The sequence below is a fragment of the Sus scrofa genome, chromosome 13, assembly GCF_000003025.6.
Source record: "Sus scrofa isolate TJ Tabasco breed Duroc chromosome 13, Sscrofa11.1, whole genome shotgun sequence".
Lineage (NCBI taxonomy): Eukaryota > Metazoa > Chordata > Mammalia > Artiodactyla > Suidae > Sus > Sus scrofa.
Window position 1 is genome coordinate 83,389,370 of NC_010455.5, and position 15,051 is coordinate 83,404,420.

General features: G+C 38.2%; 1 protein-coding gene across 5 annotated transcripts in view; it reads left to right on the plus strand.

Moving 5' to 3' along the window:
• The window catches only part of PLS1 (plastin 1), a 126,442-nt gene that overhangs the window by 81,678 nt on the left and 29,713 nt on the right, over positions 1-15,051 (plus strand). For all 5 annotated transcript variants that reach the window (XM_021069572.1, XM_021069576.1, XM_021069574.1 and 2 more), the window contains 5 exons: positions 1,299-1,431; positions 2,818-2,899; positions 11,013-11,178; positions 11,259-11,401; positions 12,245-12,340. In XM_021069572.1, the coding sequence (XP_020925231.1) occupies positions 1,299-1,431; positions 2,818-2,899; positions 11,013-11,178; positions 11,259-11,401; positions 12,245-12,340 (620 nt within the window). The remainder of the gene's footprint in view (positions 1-1,298; positions 1,432-2,817; positions 2,900-11,012; positions 11,179-11,258; positions 11,402-12,244; positions 12,341-15,051) is intronic.

The window sequence follows — 15,051 nt, forward strand, 5'->3', positions numbered from 1 at the left end:
GGGTACCTGCCAAATATGCCCTTAGGAAATTTACCTAGTCCTAGGAATTGGAGCAATAATGAGGAAGGCCAGCTCATGATATACTACCATGCGATAGAAATGGGAATTATTTTCTTTTGGGTTTTACATTGTTAAATCCTTTTTATATTTACATAATGATAATAAAGCAGTAGAACAGTTCCCTTTAAATGCCTTCATATTTTCTCCACTGCATAGTCCAACAGTTTTTTCTGCCTAATGATCACTGTTCCCATGCTAAACGCCATGGGTTGAGAAGTTGAGGATGAAGATGGCTGAGAGTAGAACTGTTCTCTAGATTGTGTCAGTTTTCTTTTTCTTTTTTTCTTTTATGGCCACATCCATGGCATATGGAAGTTCCCAGGCTAGGGACTGAATCTAAGCCACAGCTGTGGCAACACCAGATCCTTTTTACTCAGGGCCAGGGATCAAATCTACGCCTCCACAGTGACCTGAACTGCTGCAGTTGGATTCTTAACCCACTGGGCCACAGTGGTTAACTCCTATATCAGTTTTCTTATAATAGAAACTCCACAGCGGAGTTCCTGTTGTGGTGCAGCCGAAACGAATCTGAATAGGAATCATGAGGTTGCAGGTTTGATCCCTGGTCTCACTCAGTGGGTTAAGGATCTGGTGTTGCTGTGGCTGTGGTGTAGGTTGGCAGCTACAGCTCCGATTAGACCCCTAGCCTGGGAATCTCCATATGCCGCGGGTGCGGCCTTAAAAGGACAAAAGCCAAAAAAAAAAAAAAAGAAAAAAGAAACTCCACAGAAATGGAACTTTTTTATTCATTCAGATTACCTGATTAAAATTAGTATTGCTTTTGTAAGTTCCAGGTCACAACTCTTTAAAATTTTGGAGGGGGGCAGTGGAATTTATTGCTGTGGATATTTGTTTCTTGTATTTTTCCCCCAGTGTGTGTGTGTGTGTGTGTGTGTGTGTGTGTGTGTGTGTGTGTGTGTAAAATCTGATCTCTCAGGTTTGGCTCCTGATCCATTAACTCTCAGAAGCAATGTATTTGGAAAGATTTTAGAATCAAACTGAGTATTTATTGTGCTCACTTAGGCTGTATACTTACTCTCCCCTAATATATCAGATGAAGAAGTGGAATGAGTTCCCCTTTCTCCTTCAACTTAGGCTCTATCAAATCCTTTGTTGTTTCAGGAATAGTTTTAAAAATTGGCATTTATTAATTTTCAACAGAAATTTATAAGCGTATTTTTGTAGTGCATTTAATTTTATGAAATGAGGTATACAAACTAAGAATTTTCTGTTTTCAGAGGAAGAAAAAGTGGCCTTTGTTAACTGGATAAACAAAGCCCTGGAGAATGACCCTGACTGTAAGCATCTCCTACCCATGAATCCCAATGACGAGAGTCTTTTCAAATCGCTTGCCGATGGCATCCTTCTTTGGTGAGTTGAGCATTGGCTTAAGGGAGTTGGGTTCTTACTGTCTCCACTGAAGAGCATTCAGTGGAAATTCAGTGAATCTATTGTCTTTTGAAATTAGTTAACGTAGGTCGTATTTGTAAGCTATGTAGGTCTTAAAAATTTTACATTGTGTAGAAAATTAAGTACTATGTGTTTCCCAAAATGTTCACTTTTTTTTTTTTTTAACTTCTCAATAAGGGAATGTTGATTGTTGACTGGGACAGGAACCTGAGGAAATATAATAGAAACATGTATATCTCATTTGTGCTTAAATGAGATTAATATTTTATTTCAATCTTGTATCCTAAGCTCTTTGCAGTTAGTTTCTATTGCCAAATTGTGAATTCTCTAAGGGTATGTCTTTGTTGATGTACTAAAGTCCCAAGATACTTTGTTGTATAGAGCAGCTGTCTTTTTTTAAAGTCTTTAAAAATACAGAAAACTTTCAAAGAAGAAAATAACCATCACGGCTATCTTAATACCCATAATTAACATTCTGGCACATTTCCTCAGTCTTTTTGCTGTGTTTTTACTTAGATAAGAACTACACATGAGTACAGGATATTAGTTTTTAGGACATCACCTATACAATATACCTTGACCTCACCTACAGTTGTGGTCTCTTCCTCTGACCATCAGAAGAAATTCCTGTTATGAATTGAATGGTCATTTTCCTACTTTTGTTTTAAAATACAAAATCTATTCTAAAACACAGAAATAAAATTTATATTAGTTTCTTTTAAAATGTTGGGATTATTGAAATTTTAGACCAAGTCTCTGGCTCTTTATCTTTCTGAAACAACAGTAATTTTAACACTATTATACCACTTTATGAAGTTCAGCCTCTTGAGAATTTGTTTAATATTTCGGGTACTGAATGTTGATGATTATTAAATGAAATTAAAACAAGATACACATAAAATGCAAGACTCTTTTTAACAAGTTAGGAAATGCTGAGATTACTGTTGTAGCGAGTGATAGATTTGTCATAAATTAGGGAATATTTCTTAGATTTTGTTTGTTTGTTTATTTTTTTGGCCACCCCGTAGCATATAGAGTTCCTGGTCCAGATCCCAGCTGCTATTTCGACCTAAGCCACAGCTGTGGCAACGCCAGATCCTTAGCCCACTGTGCCAGGCTGGGGATCGAACCTGCATCCCAGTGCTCCCAAGATGCTGCTGATCCCATTGTGCCACAGTGGGAATTCTTCTATTTCTTAGATTTTTAAAAAATAAGTCACTGACTTGAATTACATTGTAAAGAAATGGAATAATACTTTTCAAAATTTAACTTTATTGTATACTTACAAAAATAAATGAAAAACATTTCTGGAAATCTTAAACTAAATTATTCTCATTTCCTCCTTAGCAAAATGATCAACTTATCTGAACCAGATACAATTGATGAAAGAGCCATTAATAAGAAAAAGCTCACCCCTTTCACTATTTCTGTAAGTATTTGTCCTTTGCTAGAAATCCTATTACCATTAAGGATCATGGATCCCTTATTGACGGATCCTTTAGACTCAGGCAGAACCTTTGATTTAACATAATTTTGGCTTCCTTTAAAAACTAAGTTTTCACTAAGTAAAAATTCAGCTGCATTTTTAATGAAGAAATTAAGATTCAGAGTCCTTTGTCTTAAGAAAATAGTTTTTTATCTTAATAGTATTTAGATTATGTTATTTTAAATTCTTGAGTTATTTTTATTAATGAATATTTGCTCAATGCCAGTGTTCTTGTTGCTTGGCTGAAGTAAGAATACCACATAATTTTACCACTTCACATACCTTTGGCTGTTCTTTTTGTACTAGGTTGTTCTGTAGTCAGCTTGTCCAGTCAGATCTTGTTAAAAGTCCAGGAATTTATAGTCGCCACACTTTTCCCTTCAAGATCTCTGGATTAATAGGTGGCTATTGGTATTTACTGAGTATATACTAGGTACCAGTCACCGATCTAAATACACCACAGGAATTACTCCTTTGACTCCTCCCAGCACCCTTACAATAAGGTAGATGCTATGATTTTACAGATGAAGAAACGAAGGCACTGAGAGGCTGCACAATGGCTGAGCCAGGTTATGACCCCATTAGTCTAGCTCCAGAGCCTATCATTTTCATCACCATGCTGTACTGCCACTCTCATGTGGTAGTGGTAACAGGCAACTAGTTACTGTGCTAGTCGCAGCTGTAGCTGACAATGCTAAGCTGTTTCCTTCATTTCTGTTGGCAAGTTATAATTTTTGATTTTGCTAAAGTTAAGTCTCTTCTATAAGGAAGCTACAACCTTAGAGCAGTAGTACATGGTTAGTCTTGGACTAGCCACAGGAGACTGCATTTCCTGTTATCCTTGAAATGTGTAGAACTGGATGTTGCTTAACATAGCTTTCTTGTCCCCCATTTTCCAATAATGTTGCATATTCCTAGCAGAAACTACCATTCTTGAAGAAGCCTCTTTCTGATTGCAATTGCCACATGCTTATTTTCTTTCACATCTTGTGTCAGGATGCTTCTTTTAGTATCTATTATTGTAGAAAATATTCACATACATCTTATTTTTAGAATACATATGTCACACAGTTTTTGGTGGCCCTGAATCTGAAATGCAGCATGTCTTACTGTTGTATAAATTAATTGTATGGTTTTCCTTTTAATACTTGTATGCAGTGCATTGAAGAAGATAAAGAAAAAATGTTTTGTTAATGATCTGTTCTTACTTTGCAATAGCTCTAGTATGTATCTGAGAGGCTAAGTCTTTTATATTCTATTTTTAGTGATAGCATTCTTCCAATATGAGTTAAGGGGAATAGTCAAGGTCTCTAGGATGCTTGAGAAAGTGCCCTAATGTAGAAGGAGAAAAGACAGGCCTCTGGGAAGGGGCAAAGTGTTACTGTGGATACTAAAACTGTTTTGTTTATTCAGTAACTTTAGAGCTCTGGGAATAGGTCTACTAGAAAGCCACAAGTTTCCCATGAAACATTATCCTGAAGAAGCCAAATTCATTTGTAAAAGAGTGTGATAACATAGTTTTTCACCTGGTGATGATAGGCTTATAAGGTCTCATGACGTATGAAAGGAAAAATAGAAAAGGGTGAAAATGACATACAATAACTATGAAAGCAAGGGAAAGGGACAGATCAAGTAGTTAAAAGAAGGACCCATTTCTGATCTTGGAGACTTTGTACTCAATGTGCTACTGAGCTGCATTCTCTTGAGTATCATTTTTGAAAGAAAAAATAACTATACGAATAAGAGTCAGATGGTAGTGGTTTAAGGACCTAAAATTAAGGAAACTAACACAAGAGTGGGTATAGGAAATTGAATCAGTTCATTCTAACATGTTAAAAAATCCAGTGCAATTAATATACTCACATACTTACAAGGTGTGTATGTATATACTTTATATGTACATATGTATGCACATGTATGACCTAAATTTCAATTACTTTTTAAATAGAGAAAACATAAATCTCATTTGGAATCTCACTTGGACATGTCGAATGGAGTAAAAGTGATGATGATGTAGAGTAAGGATGAAATCTGAATAACAAATAATGCCTTAGTCCTTACTGACTTATTAGGGCATAGCATAGCCCTCTGAAAAATCGTTAGCAAAAGTGAACTCATCTGGAATTGAAGCTTTAGTGGAAATGAAAATGTGCAGAGTGGTATGAATTAAAACTTGCAGTACCTCTTTGAGACTGTTAGAAAAGAATTCGATTGTTAATTATTCAAAACAGCAGGAATGTGAGAAGCTATCTAAAACAGCAGTGTACTTTTTCCTACCTGGTAAAGTGGACTAAATCTTAGGCACAGAGGATTCATTGATACACGAAAAAGATGGGGGAAAATGGATAGTTTATTCAAAATACACTGCTGTGTTTGCTTGAGTCTTCTCTTAGTACCTCTGTAAGCTAAGATATCCTATTTTACAGGTTAGGACCCTGAAACACAAGGAGGAGCAACATATCTCATGTCTCACTCATTAGCGGTTCCACATTGTCCTTTTCTGGCCCCACCAACACAGGTCTTCAGGAACGAAGTTTGAGCACCCAGGACAATTGTCCATGTTAGGACTTGAAGAACAACCTCTTTATGGGGTCCTCCTGTTTTTCTTGTTCTTTAGAATTGGCTGTAGGCAGTAGTGGTCATCCTATTCTCTAATTACTGTAAGGCGATAACATATTTCCCAATTGGAAACTACCATTTACTTGAGAAAACACATTTAGCTCCTTATACTCAATTCGTTTTTAGCCAATTACTTTTTTTCCCCCATCATTGCTGGTTTACAGTGTTCTGTCAATTTTCTACTGTACAGCAAGGTGACCCAGTCACACATACATATATACATTCTTTTTTTTTTTTTTTTTTGTCTTTTTTTGTCTTTTGCAGGCTGCACCCGCGGCATATGGAGGTTCCTAGGCTAGGGGTCCAATCAGAGCTACAGCTGCTGCCTACACCATAGCCACAGCAACGAAAGATCTGAGCCCTGCCTGCAGCCTACACCAGAGCTCATGGCAATGCCAGATCCTTAACCTACTGAGTGAGGCCAGGGATCGAACCTGCCTAGTCGGATTTGTTTCTGCTGCACCACGACAGGAACTCCCCATATATGCATTCTTTTTCTCATATTATCATGCTCCATCATTTAAGTGACTAGATATAATTCCCAGTACTATACAGCAGGATCTCATTGCTTATCCATTCCAGAGGCAATATTTTGCAGCTATTAACCCCAGATTCCTAGCCCATCCCTTTCCCTCCCCCTTGGCAACCACAAGTCTGTTCTCCAAGTCCATGAGTTCCTTTTCTGTGGAAAAGTTCATTTGTGCTTTATATTAGATTCCAGATATGTATATTATGTATATTAGATTCTAGATATGTGATGTCATATGGTATTTGTCTTTTTCTTTCTGACTTACTTCACTTAGTTTGAGAGTCTCTAGTTACATCCATGTTGCTGCAAATGGCATGATTTTGTTCTTTTTTATGGCTGAGTAGTATTCCATTGTGTATATATACCACATCTTCTTAATCCATTCATCTGTTGATGGACATTTAGGTTGTTTCCATGTCTTGATTTAGGCAATTACTTGTAAGTCATTTCCTGTACTTGTAAAGCCAAAAGGATAAATTAGGATAAAATTAACATCAAAAACTGGTTCCCCATATATTGCCAGCACAACCTGTCAATAAGACAAAGCTGAGTTTTACTGTTTACCAAAGTAAGAAAAAACACCACCTGCAACCCCCTGGCAATGTCTTTGAGCTGAGGTTAGAATTTGAGATTTGGAATTGTGCTTTAAGGAGAGGTTTTCAATGTGGAAGAGAGAGTGAGGGAAGACTGGTTATTGGGTAAGGATCATGGTACAACAGTCTGCATTAGTAGAAATAGTAAGGGGAGGATTTCCAGGTGAGGGAGTCATTTAACTGTCTATCGATGTTTTCCACTGGAGAGTTGCTGCCTGCATTGAACAATTAAATACTTTGCCTTCTTCTCCTGGTAGAATAAGGTCATGGCACTGAAAACAGAGGAATAGCCCAAAGTCATGTTAAGGTAGGGTTCCCCTTGTCATTGTCCAGGCTGAGAGAAGCAGAGGAAGGTTTTGGTTCTTACTAGTTATTACAGTCAATTTTATGAAATTACATATTTCTTTAGGCCATAGTACCATGCTGTCAGTGCAAAAAAAATGGGTCATTGCTAGATTAACACTATTACTGGAATAATTTTCAGTCCGGTTCTTTCCCTGGCTAATGTATTCTGGGGAATCACAACTGGATGAAACATCCCTTTATGCTCTTGGAAAAGAAGATAGAAAAATATTACTGGTCAAGGCTAAATTGGCAGAGAGTGTCTCTTGAACATTATATTGATTTGATTTAAATTGCCTTAAAACTATCTGAAAATATGAAAAATTGTCTAAATATTTCATATTTATATTGTGTTTATAGTAGATTTAGGTTATAAATATTTTGAAAGCTTCTCTGGCTCTGCTTTCTTTTGGGAGAACTGCATTTAAATGAATATTGCTTAATACCATTACAAAAATGATTTCATTCCAAATGCTTACTTTAATTACCCTAGACTGAACCCTAAGAGATACAGCCATTTACTTGGAACCCAGCAAGATAAATTGCTTCAGCATACTGTAAGAGGAAGCCACTGAAGTAAATAATCTCTTTGCTTTGTAAACCTTTGGGTAGCTTCTGGCTAGTAAACATTAAAAATGTAAACTAACTGTGGGAGCAGGGGCCCTACCCAGACATGGACTGTAGAAATAAAAGGAGAACGCAATCTCTACCTTTTCCCCAAATCAAATCAAACGCAGTTAACAAGTCCCTTCGCTCCTAAAGTTACCTCTTCTTCTCTTTGGTGACTTAAAAGTCTGACTGTATTGATTTGATTATTGACTGTATTGATTATTTATCGTCATTAAACACCACAAAAACAAGGCCGAGTAGCAGACAGGCTACTATGTCTTTCCAAAAGCTGAAAGGATGATTGGGGACAAAAAATCCTTAGTATGTACTATGCATTTGTTATTTCCAGGGAAGAAATTTGAGGAAGGACTTTTTTTTTTTTTTTTTTTTTCCGTCTTTTTGACTTTTCTAGGGCTGCTCCCACGGCATGTGGAGATTCCCAGGCTAGGGGTCTAATTGGAGCTGTAGCCACCGGCCTACGCCACAGCCACGGCAATGAGGGATCTGAGCCGCATCTGCAACCCAAACCACAGCTCAGGGCAACGCCAGATCCTTAACCCACTGAGCAAGGGCAGGGATCGAACCCGCAACCTCATGGTTTCTAGTCGGATTTGTTAACCACTGTGCCACAACGGGAACTCCAGAGGAAGGACTTTTTAAATAACTAAAAGCTAACTTAACTCCACATTTTTCTAATTTGTTGTCTTTTCCAAGTTGCTGCCTTAGGTTGTCCCAAACTGATTTTTTTCCTCCTTTGTTTTCTTTTTAGGGCCCCACCTGAGGCATATAGAGATTCCCAGCCTAGGGGTCAAATCGAAGCTGTAGCTGCCAGCCTACACCCCCAGAGCAGCGTGGAATCTGAGCCGCATCTGCAACCTACATCATAACTCTCTGGAATACTGGATCCTTAACCCTCTGACCAAGGCCAGGGATCGAACCCAATCCTCATGGATACTAGTCGGCTTTGTTAACCACTGAGCCACGACAGGAACTCCCTGCCCAGTTTCTCCACTGTTTAATTACTGTTTTCTTTTTCTCCGTTGCAAGTAATAAGCATTTCATAGGGGCACACTTGAAGGCTTTGCAAATATCCTCCTGTTCCTTACCAGAATTTTTTCCCTAGATTTAGTATTCACTGACGAGTCTTTCCATCTAGTCTTTACCAGGATGGTTGCAAAATTATGTTTTTTTGTTTGTTTGTTTGTTTTGTTTTGTTTTGTTTTTTAACTCCAGCAGTTCCTCCAAATTTACCAGTTATTTACTCATCATTCTGCTATAACCAAGAGTCTTCCTTTCTCTTTCTCTCTGTCTCTCTCTCTTGCTCTCTGTCACTGATATGGACTCAAGAATTACTACTTTTTCCAGTAGCTTAATTCATTACTGTGCTTGATTATTTGGGTGCTTAGATTATCTCAAATTTGGCCTTAGCACCTTTTAAGATGTCTGTTTTGTTTTGTTTTCTCCTTTCTTTTCATTGCTGTAAAATATACATAAATTTACCATTTTAACCATTTTTTAAGTATATAGTTCTGTGGTATTAAATACATTCACATTGCTGTGGATTCATCAATACCATTCTTCTCCAGAAGTCTCATCCTCCCAAAGTGAAACTCTATATTCATTAAATAATAACTCCCCAATCTCTGCTCCCCCATCCTCTGGCTGTCACCATTCTACTTTCTGTCCCTATGAATTTGACTACTCTAGATCCCTCGAATAAGTGGAGTCTTATAATAATTCTTTTGTGACTGGCTTATTTCACTTAGCATAGTGTCTTCAGAGTTAGCCATTCAGGTAACATATGTCAGAATTCCATTACTTTTTAAGGCTGAATAGTATTCTATGTCTATACTGTATTTTACTTATCTGTTCATCTGTGGATGAACACTTGGTTTGTTTCCGCCTTTTGGCTTTCATGAATAATGCTGCTACAAACATGGGTGTATAAATATCTGTTTGAGTCCCAATTTGCTTTTTTTGAGTGTATGCCCAGAAGTGGAATTGCTAAATTATATAATAATTCTATGTTTAATTTTTTGAGAAATTGCTGTACAGTTTTCCACAGAAACTGCACCAGCATTTTATATTCCCACTATCAGTGCACAAGGGTTCTAATTGATGTACATCCTCTCCAATGCTTGTTGTTTGGTTTTGTTTCATTTTTTTTTCTTTTTTATGGTTTTATTTTTTCCATTATAATTGATTTACAGTGTTCTGTCAATTTCTGATAGGCATCTCGATGGGTGTTCAGTGGTGTCTCATCAAGTGGTTTGATTGACATTCTCTAGTGATTAGTCATGTTCATCATCTTGTCATGTGCTTCCTGTCCATTTGTGTATCTTCTTTGGAGAAGCGTTTATTCATGCCCTCTGCCCATATTTTATTCAGGTTGTTTGTTTTTTGGTTGTTGAGCTTTTGAAATACTTTACCTTCTTAATTAGAATTCATACTTTAACTAGGGGTGATTCAATAATGAACATATAGGTATATAATATGTCAAAGAATGATAAGGAATAAAATAGAGAATAATAAGAGCCAGCAAAGGTTTTGGCAATACTTGCTATTTTGTGTAAGATAATCAGAGAAAAGCCATTAGTTTCATTTGAGCAATCTGAAAGGAACTGTGGGTATTTGAGGAAAGTGTGCTACAGGCGGAGGGAATAGCAAGTTCAAAGGCCCTGTATAGCTTGAAGAGAGTGAGTGAGAGGACCTAATGGGAATGACAGGGAGCACTTGAAGAGTTTTAAAGCCAGCATACATATTTTACTAAGATCACCACCATCAGGGGACTGTGGAAGTTGGGTTGTAGAGAGTAAGTCTGAGGATGGATATTAGGAAGGAATCAAGAAACCTGAAGAAAGGAAGGCACTGACAGTTTCCAGAGGTATTTAGAAGGTGGAATTGACAGAAATTGGTCACAGGATATAGGAGGCAAGGAAAAAACCAGGATTCTGCCTAGGTTTCTGATTTAGGAAGAAAGAAGGCAAGAATGAAGACTGGCCTATGGAACCAAGACAGGAAATAAAGGAAAAGCCACTTTTAACAGGGGTTTTAAAGGAAGACTAGGGAAGCATGGCCAGAAAGTTCCTTCAGTTTTGGACACGTTGAGTTTGAAGTATTTTTTGAACCATCCAGGTGGACATAACCAAATAGGTATATAGATGTAGAGCTTAGAGTCAGGGCTGAGGGAAGTGTGGCCTAGAGATACGACTTTGAAAGGTGGCATATAGAGGTGATATAAGTAATGCTTATGTTAAAAACAATCTGAAGTTTCACAATCCATTGTTTCTTATTGACCTCACAACTTGTTGATAACAGTTTAGAAAGTACTTTCTCACGCGTTATTTTCTTTGTGGCAATTCAGGAAAATTTAAACCTAGCCCTGAATTCAGCCTCCGCCATTGGTTGTACAGTGGTCAACATTGGTGCACAGGATCTGAAAGAAGGCAAACCTCACTTGGTCTTGGGACTTCTCTGGCAGATCATCAAAGTTGGTCTTTTTGCCGATATTGAGATTTCTAGGAATGAAGGTAAGGGCATCAAAAATATTTACCTTCCTTGGCATATTCTTTCTGTGGGGAGAGTTTACATGTCATCATTTTCCTCTTAGCTCTGATTGCATTGCTAAAAGAAGGCGAGGATCTCGAAGAGCTGTTGAAGCTTTCTCCAGAGGAGTTACTGCTACGATGGGTGAACTACCACCTGACCAATGCAGGATGGCGCACCATCAGCAACTTCAGCCAAGACATCAAGGTTCCTATTATAACGTTCAACTTTGAGACATAAAATAAGGATGCAGATTGTGAAAAACAAAAGGGGTTCAGACTTAAATGTGAATGGAAGTTTAATTCTCAAGGACACAGTGTAGAAAATGAAATTTTGAGTGTCTCTCTGACATGGATTCCCCCACATATGATCACAAAATCTTTTACTAAAAAAACTGGTTTCTTGGCTTTTAATAAGAAATTCTGTGAGAGGAGAGAGATGCTAGCATTAGCAAATTAAAACATTCTTTCCCATTTTATATGCCAGAGATTGAGTACATTTTAATGAGAATGTTCAGTCTGTTAATTTGGACTGAGAATTACATGTTTGCTAGACGAGAGGCCCTTAGGGGCTTGACCAGTTTAATATCCTTAGCCCTGTTTTGCCAAAAACCAGCTAACAAGAAGTCAAATTATCTGAAGGCACAGGGAATCCACAGACAAAAGGAGATCTTCAGGTATGCCTCTGAACCAAAGTAGCTTCTTAAAACACTTCCCTCCCAATTGGAAGAGCCTTGTCAAGGAAACTTGACCCTAATCTTAACTGATGCTGATGCTTAGGTGTGTAAACAAATGAAAGAGGTGAGGATTGGCATTCCAAGGGTAGGAAGCAGTGTTGCTAGAAGCTCTGAGATGTGAAATAGGATTGATAGAAACTTTAAAGTGTGAAATGGTAGAAGGCATTCAGGAACCTGTAAATAATAAGTAAAGGTTACTAAGTTATCATTCCATTCTTTGAGATGAGGACAGTGTCCAATTTATGTACTTTTCCCCTAAATCCAATGATGATTTTATTCATTTTTAAAATTCAGTTTTGTTTCTTTCCTTAAAGGATTCAAGAGCCTATTTTCATCTGCTTAATCAGATTGCACCTAAAGGTGACCGGGATGATGGACCTGCCATTGACATTGATCTTTCAGGATTTAATGTGAGTATAGGTTTCAGTTAAATTTTTAAAAAATTTTGGTTAAATAGGGAGTTCCCGTCGTGGCTCAGTGGTTAATGAATCCGACTAGGAACCATGAAGTTACAGGTTCAATCCCTGGCCTTGCTCAGTGGGTTGGGGATCCGGCATTGTCGTGAGCTGTGGTGTGGGTCACACATGTGGCTCGGATCCTGCGTTGCTATGGCTGTGGTGTAGGCTGGCAGCTGCAGCTCCGACTAGACCCCTAGCCTTGGAATCTCCATGTGCCATGGGTGCGGCCCTAGGAAAGACAAAAAGACAAAAAAAAAAAAAAATTAAGAGTATATAACATAAAGTTGGGAGTTCCCATTGTGGCTCAGGGATAACAAACCTGACTGGTATATTGCCGAGGTCCAGCCCCAGCAGCCAGGGAGTGCCGAAGGAGAGGATGGGCTACAAATGGCACAGAAAGAATTGGAGCCAACTCCTCAGCTGCGTGCTGCAGATGACCCAATTTATTAAATGAAAAGCATCAGTTTTTATACCCTATTACAATCAGGTTTCGTGTAAGATTTGACATTAACATTTGATTTAAAGCCCTTTTTGTTCCCTCCACCTGAGATACAAAAAAAAGGTTAGTTAAAACATGTTCCTTTCAACTTCAGATTTTCCTTCAAGATTACAAACTTAAAGTTTCACACCGTATTTTTCTTAAAAGGTCAACAACAGTAGCTATTCTATTCTATATTAAGAACAAAGCTTTAATAAGTAATAAACTATGATACCTAACATTCTTTAACTAAAGGTGTATGTAGTTAACAAAACGCATGAAAGCCATGGCATTCTTAAAACTACGATTTATTTGGCGCCAGCAAGCTAAGCATTTAACCTATTGTGCTTATTTACGTAAGTTCCAAACCACCAATTTCAATAGAAAGGAGTATTATACCCAAAAATTAACAAATGCCCCCACAAGGGATGAAAGTTACAGGTGACACTGTTATTTGATAAAAAAATATATCTATTATAGAAAATAGCAATTTATAGGCCAAACAACATTTTTCCCAGCCCCAAACTTCTTTTTAAGTAAAGGGACTGAAATCATAAGTTTCCCCTGTATACTCTCACAAAATAGGTGCCATAAATTGTTACTCCAAAACAAAGGCTTTTTCCATTACATTGTTTAAATAACTTCACTCTGTTTTGGTTCAAGTGTTTTACGTACCCAGGGCAAATCTTTAGCAGTAAGAAAGCTGTGAATAGGAGATAGAAAAAGAAGGATAAACACAGAAAAATAGATTAACGTATTTTTTAGGGGATATCATTTTTATTTTCCTGGAGCCGATGTCTTTCAAGGGATTGCTCTGCAATCCTTCTTCTTTCTTCAGCTTGTCTGTAGCTCTGCTAACCAGACAAGCCTCATGCAGGTGCCAACTGTGGCTTTGCTTTCTTTACTGGAGCAGCCTTATGGCTCCCGACAGTATATATGAGATGCAGGTTCAATCCCTGGTCTTGCTCAGTGGGTTAAGGATCTGGTGTTACCATAAGTCGTGGTACAGGTCACAGATGCTGCTCGGATCTGGCATTGTTGTGGCATAGGCCTCTAGCTGCAGCTCCAATTTGACGCCTAACCTGGGAACTTCTATATGCTGCATGTACAGTCCTAAAAAAAAAGCATAAAGTTGACCATTTTAACCATTTTTAAGTGTACAGCTCAGAGGCATTAAATACATTTGCATTCTGTACCACCATTACCATTATTCCTCTCTAGAATTTTTCCTCATTGTATAGTAAAGTCTGTACCCATTAAACGATAACTCCACATTCCCCTCTCTCCCAAGCTCCTGATAACCACTGTTCTACTTTGTACCTCTATGAGTTTGACTAATGAGTATGGTCATATTCAGAGTAGAGTTCTCTACAGGCAACATTTCCTGGTGGAGCTCTCAGCCCTTCATTAAAGCTTGGCTCTTTGCTTTTCAAGAGTTTTTTTTTTTTTTTCATGCTCTAGGCCCCAAATTTCCGTGCTAAGCCATTTGGCTGTCATGACTGAAGAAAGCGAATTGCAGAATTCTGACCCTGAGTATGTGTGGAATGAAACCTATACTCATACTTCTGGTGCAGCATCCCTGGAACCCACCAGGGGGCTTTGGTGGCTGTCACTCTGCAAGGGAAGGGAGCAACAAGCTGTTAGATTTCTAAACATTGATGATCAGTTCTTCCAACTTTTATTTGGTGACACACAAATGATGACAGTTCCTAGTAGTTATGGTGTAGGAAGGACCTATACAAAAATCCTGACCTATCTAACACTTTTCCTAGGAAGCCCATTCTTTTAGCCTAAGTTGTAAATATCAGGGAAGGTTCTATCTCATCATTAAAATCTGATCAGGGAGTTCCCTTTGTGGCTCAGTGGTTAACTAACCCAACTAGCATCTATGAGGATGCGGATTTGATCCCTGGCCTTGCTCAGTGGGTTAAGGATCTAGCGTTGCCATGAGCTGTGGTATGGTCGCAGATTCGGCTTGGATCCCGCATTGCTGTGGCTCTGGTGTAGGCTGGCAGCTGTAGCTCCGATTAGACCCCTAGCCTGGGAACCTCCATGTGCCATGAGCATGGCCCTAAAAACCAAAGGGAAAAAAAAATCTGATCAGAACATAGTTTGTATGAAAGTCTATCAACCACTGAAAGTGCACTATCCATAAGTTTTATAGGCAACTTGACTCATCACCAAT